The sequence below is a fragment of the Cyprinodon variegatus genome, unplaced genomic scaffold (assembly GCF_000732505.1).
Source record: "Cyprinodon variegatus isolate N-32 unplaced genomic scaffold, C_variegatus-1.0 Scaffold117, whole genome shotgun sequence".
NCBI classification, from domain to species: Eukaryota; Metazoa; Chordata; class Actinopteri; order Cyprinodontiformes; family Cyprinodontidae; genus Cyprinodon; species Cyprinodon variegatus.
Genome location: NW_015150570.1, coordinates 48,950 through 54,949, shown reverse-complemented (window position 1 = coordinate 54,949; position 6,000 = coordinate 48,950). Strand labels below are relative to the sequence as shown.

The 6,000-nt window shown below is 38.4% G+C and overlaps 1 protein-coding gene across 1 annotated transcript in view; it reads left to right on the top strand.

Annotated features, from left to right (window-relative positions):
• The window catches only part of LOC107085141 (plexin-A2-like), a gene marked incomplete at its 3' end in the record, with an annotated part of 93,965 nt that overhangs the window by 39,997 nt on the left and 47,968 nt on the right, over positions 1-6,000 (top strand). Inside the window, exon 4 of the mRNA XM_015375320.1 lies at positions 5,764-5,898. Within this exon, the coding sequence (XP_015230806.1) occupies positions 5,764-5,898 (135 nt within the window). The remainder of the gene's footprint in view (positions 1-5,763; positions 5,899-6,000) is intronic.

Genomic DNA, 6,000 nt, shown 5'->3' with positions numbered 1-6,000 from the left:
AACTGTGTGATGCCATCATGTCAATATGGACCAAACTCCCTGAGGAATGCTTCCAGCACCTTGTTGAATCTATGCCACGAAGAATTGAGGCAGTTCTGAAGGCAAAAGGGGGTCCAACCCGTTACTAGCATGGGGTACCTAATAAAGTGGTCGGTGATTGTATATACTCTGCTCAAAAAATAAAAACACATTCTAGGTGTGAATTAAATATTCTCAGTAAATACTGTACTGTACTGTACAAAGTTGAATGTGCGGGGGAAAAAAACCACACACAAAATTTAAGTGGAAAAACAGACTACAGTCTGATCCAACTTTAATGTAATGTCCTTAAAACAGGTCACAATGAGGCTCAGTATTGTGTATGGCCTCCATGTACCTGTATGACCTCCATACAACGCCTGGCTATGCTCCTGAGGAATCTCCTCCCAGACCTGGACTAAAGCATTTGCCAACTCCTGGACAGACTGTGTTGCAACCAAACATTGATGGATGGAACAAAACATGATGTCCAAGATCTGCTCAGTCATATTCAGGTCTGGGGAATGGGAAAGGCAGTTCATAGCTTCAATGCCTTCATCTTGCAGGAACTGCTGACACACTCCAGCCACATTAGGTCTAGCATTGTCCTGCATTAAGATGAACCCAGGGCTAGCCACATGGCATATGGTCTAACAAGGGGTCTGAGAATCTCATCTCGTTACCTGATGGCAGTCATGCTACCTCTTACGAGGAAATAGAGGGTTGTGCAGGCCTCCAAAGAAAGGCCATCCCACACCATACTGACTCACTGTCAAACCGGTCAAGCTTAAGGATGTTGCAGGCAGCAGATCGCTGTACACAGTTTCTCCGGACTCTGTAACATCTGTCACATGTGCTCAGTGTTAACCTGCTTTCATCTGTAGAGCACAGGGCACCAGTGGCGAACTTCTGTGACAAAGTTCTGTGGCAAATGCAAACTGTTCTGCACGGTGTTGGTCTGTGAGCACAACCCCCATCTGTGGATGTCAGGCCCTCATACCATCTGCATGCAGTAGGTTTCTAACCATTTGGGCAGTGCACATGTGTGGCCTCCTGGAGGTCATTTTGCAGGGCTCTGGCAGTACTCCTTTTCCTCCTTGCACAAAGGCAAAGGTAGTCCTGTTTCTGGGTTGTTGCACTCCTACGGCCTCCTCCATGTCTTCTGGTGTACTGGCTTGTCTCCTGGTAGGTCCTCCAGCCTCTGGACACTACGTATACAGACACAGAAAACCATCCTGCAACAGCTTGCATTGTTGTGCCATCCTGGGGAGCTGCACTACCTGAGCACCTTGTGTGGGTTTTAGAGTCTGTATCATGCTACCTAGTGTGTGAAAGCACCAAAAACATTCAAAAGTGACAAAAACATCAGCCAGAAAGCATAGGTACAGAGAAGTGGTCTGTGATCCCCACCTCCAGAACTCCTTTATTAAGTGTTTTGCTAATTGCCAATAATTTCCACCTGTTGACTATTCCATTTGTGCAACAGCATTTGAAGTTAATTGCCAATTAGTGTTGCTTCCTAATTGGACAGTTTGATTTTATAGAAGTTTGCTTTGAATTGAGTTATATTGTGTTGTTTTCATGTGAAGTCATTTGTTTTGAGGAGTGTATTTTTGTTTAAAAATGTAAACTACATTACACTATCCCTGTAATTAGGAAATTATTTGTCTCCTTAATATCTGTGAAAATTAGCATTACTCCTTTAGTTGCAATAATCTTGGATTTACTTATGGAAAGAAAAAAAAATTTCAATTTCTACATGCGTATTTTGAGTCAAACTTAAAATCCAGGTAGAGGCAGATTCATAATTCAGTTAAAATTAATCCAACTGTCAAACACAGGTTTCAGGTATAAATACAGTGATTTTTACACAGTTTAGTTCTATTTGCTTTGTGAATAAGATGCTGAGTTGGGGCTGTTATACAGCAGACAATAAAACAATACTTTTATTTAGTGAATTAAGGCCATCGTGATTTTTTGTATGGTCTAATCATTTACTAATATAAAGCCAGAGATTGTCCAAATAAGCTATCCTGTTCACAGTTTGCAATTACAAATTGTATTAGTGCAACCAAAGGGAGAGTTACTTTCTTTAGTTTAATTTATTTCTTGTTTGCAAGCCATATCTTGTGTTTATGTGTTCAACTATGTGTCACCTTCAACAAGCAGGCTCATTATAAAACTAATTAAACCCGCCTTACTCTCATTATGAAGCTGTAGGGCTTAAGGAGAGATTGAGGACCATGTCCTCCCAGAGGGCGTCCACCTGGCCAGCCCTGCTTTAGATAATAAAACCATGAGTTGAATGCACTGAAATCAAGCCCTACGGATCAGTCATGAAGGGTCAGTATTGGTCAGAGCTCATTTTATTACCTCTAGCCCTCAGCCACTCTCATGATACCAAAATGCCACAAAATCAATATATTTGTCCTCTTGGTGTGTGTGTATGTGTGTGTTTGTGTGTGGGGGGGTTATACATAGGCGTATTTCACCAGATAATTCTTAAATTTTTTTTCGAGAGCTATTCATAAACAGAGGAGTGCAGAAAAACATGGCAAAATTAACATATATTACTGACTGGGACTTTCAGAAAGAACAAGAAGAATCCTACTGAAAACTTAAAGCTGTGTGTAAAGTATCCTTTTGAACGAAAATATACATGGTAGAGAGGTAATAAACAGTCCTGAAAAGGCAGAGCTGACTGATTTGCAAATATAAAACTGTCCTATCACTATTGCTCCTGGATGGAGTTGCAAAAAAAGAAAAGAAAAAAACTGCAGCCATGTCCTCCTATTTCTAACCTCTTTTCCGCCTAAACTAAAACACGCCCCTTTTCGGAACACCCCTTGTTTTTTTATTCCTGGCTCCCTCGGCTTACTGTTGGCAAGGCACATCTGCCTGGAAGGTGGAGCCCTGATTGATTGATGAAGTTTTGGTGCCTGGGGGATCCAATCATGTAATCAGTTTCTATTGATTGATTGTCCCCACTGAGAGAATGCTGAGGCTCTGCCACATTGTACGAGCTAGACTTGGCAAACGCTCAAAACCATCTGCAGTCAAATTTGATTTGGCTGGCGAGGCCACGTGCTCGGATTCATGCAGGGAAGATGTGGCATAATCACGCTGCAGCAGTTTGAGAACAGTTCCACAATTTCCCTGCTTCAGGTCTTCGTGATCTTGCATTTCTTTTAATTATTATGATTGGGAAATTAATTCAGCTTTACTATAATTGCATCACACCGCAAACAATCCAATTTCCATGGAATTTAAATAGGGCCTCAGTCTGGGTTTGCATAACTAATAAGGTTTTTTTGTTTGCGTTTCCATCTATTTTGCTTTTATTCAAACTTGAGTGCCTTTTTTCACACTTCTGATTTTTACTGTGTGAAATTATCATTAATGCAGAATACTGTCTACCTTATTCCTGCAGAGACAGAGATAGGCTTTGTTTTACAAATACAGGTATTTTTAGTGACTACAAAGGAAAGGGCCATTTAAAAAAAATTGACATATAGCTTTTATTACGTAGAGAGCACTGCATAGGTGTAGATCTGATAAAAAAAATAAGCTACCTATTGAATGATTCTGCATCAGAGACATAATTTGATCTAAGACCCACTTTTTATTATTATGCTGATCTGAAACAGCTCACATTGTTAAAGTGGAAAGGAAAAGTGAAAACTGCTCTACATCTGTTATGTTTGCTTTGGAGGAAATTTTTTGTAAAAGTCAGCGTAACTGTTTGTGTGCACCTAAACTGTAACAGTTCTGTGAGATGAACATCTGGGAAATTTTCTTATGGATTTTAGGGGAGATGAAAAAATAAAAATTCAGAAACATTGATTTAATGTCTATGATTTGAGCTCTGTAATGTTTTAGCAAAGTATTAGCGTATTGTGAAGATTGAATCTTCCCTTCACACACGTTTCTGGTGTGTCCACTTCGAGCAGCTAAGGGGACATTCACACATTTTAGCAGTTTGAGTTGTGAAGTCTGTGGATGTGAAGAATGATTGTCAAAGTGCCCAAGGTTTGCACGGATAATGTTTTTAGATGTATGTAATAGAACATAAAGGATCTATTAGCGCTCCTTGAATGGTGAAAATAGTAAAAAAAAAGGTTGTAAACAATGAAAAAAAAAAGAAATCCAAAATAGACAGTAGTTTTTAACTAATGCTTTGAGAATCAATTGGAATTGACAAACTGTAAAAACTGTACTGTTTCACCCCTGTACTATGTTCCAAAAGAATATTGCATCGTATTTAGAAAGCTAAACTAGTTCAGTCATATTTGAATGAATCTTTGCAACTCATCTAGAGGCCTTTGTAGTCTCAACATTTCGTTGTGCTCAGCACAGATACAGCTTTTCTTGTGTGAACTCAGCAAAACATGCATCAGAATAAAATGTTTCTTCTTCATGTTTCACAGTAGGCATGATGTTCTTTAGTATAAAAGCATTGCTATTTCCTTTTCTGTCTTTTTCAGTTGTTTCAAATTAGGAATTCTGAATTAGGAGTAACTGGCAATTCTGATAAATTAGAGCAAACTATCGTGAAAATCAATGATGTGTTTTGTTAAAGGCAGACATCCTTAAGGAGTAAAACTTGATCAAAAAGATTTTTAATCAAAACAGCCCAAGTTCCTTTTACATGAAGTCCAACATAAAAAAGGAGAAAAAGAAAACAAGAACTCTTCTCTTCCCAAGTCTTCCCAACCCGCTTTTTAACAAAACTCCTTTCAAGCAGTGACCTCTTGCTGGGCATCATCCACATCCTACAGGACAAATCTGACCTTTTTGTATATGATGAAGAAATGCACAGTGCATACAGTATAAGGTGCATGGTCTGACTACAACCACAGTAACAATAAGCGCTTTGCTCTGTGTATACAGTAGGATAGAGAATAATACTACTTATACTTCAGTGATAGTATCTAGGTGTTACTTTATTGTATGTCTCGTACCATGTCTGTTGGCTTTGCTGTTCTTTTTACATCTCTTTGCAGGTGATGAAGCAGACTGAAAATGTTTTATCATTATCTCCCTTTTATTTCCTCTTTCTTTCATCTTTTCTCCTTTTTTTCTGTTTTTCCTTTCCTGTTCTACCAACATTACAGTGTCCATATAAGCTGTAAAACTGCCTGCATAATTATAATAAAGCAATTTATTTGCATAAAACAAGTGGAACACTATGGCGATAGCCGTACTGCTCCACTTGTGAAAGTCAAATCTGTTGGGCTCTTTTTGGCATCAAGACAGTTATTCGTATTGCCACATGGCCAGACAGGACACTGTTAAAAAAATAAATAAATAAATAAAAAATTGAGAAATAAATAACCTCTTGTATATCAATAAAAAATATGGTTATTAAGGTCAGGTTATTGCTAATGGATTTTTTTATAAATATAATTAAAATTCATTTACAGATAAACTCTCAGTAATTTATATTTTTATTATATTTGACATATATGATAGACTAAAATTTGTTTTAGCAAACTAAACCTATTCAGATCAGTATGTGTGTGAAAAAGAAAATATTTAATATTCAATGTGATCAAATTGTCAAAAATTTTACAAACAGAACGGATTGAAAAAAATAAATAATTTTTTTCCGATGATGATGAGCCAAATTCCTTTTCTAGTTCCTAACCAGGTTTGAATCTATTGTCTACAGATGCTAAAAGTGAATATATATCCTTACAGTGTGTCTCTAACTCCTATTGTTTGTGTTTTTCCATGTCTTTTCAGATCAGGGTGGATGGAGCTCAGGAAGGAGGAGTGCTGTATGAGACGCTGACTGTGATGAAGGACAGCAGCCCAATCCTCCGGGACATGGCTTTCTCCCTGGACAGGAACTCACTATATGTCATGTCTGACTATCAGGTGAGGAAACACCCTGATTTTTCAGCTGTCAGAAGACCCGCTAAGCTGAACGGGGAGGTAGCGAGCACTGAAAGCCTAAAATCTGGAGGACGCCTGCGGGTT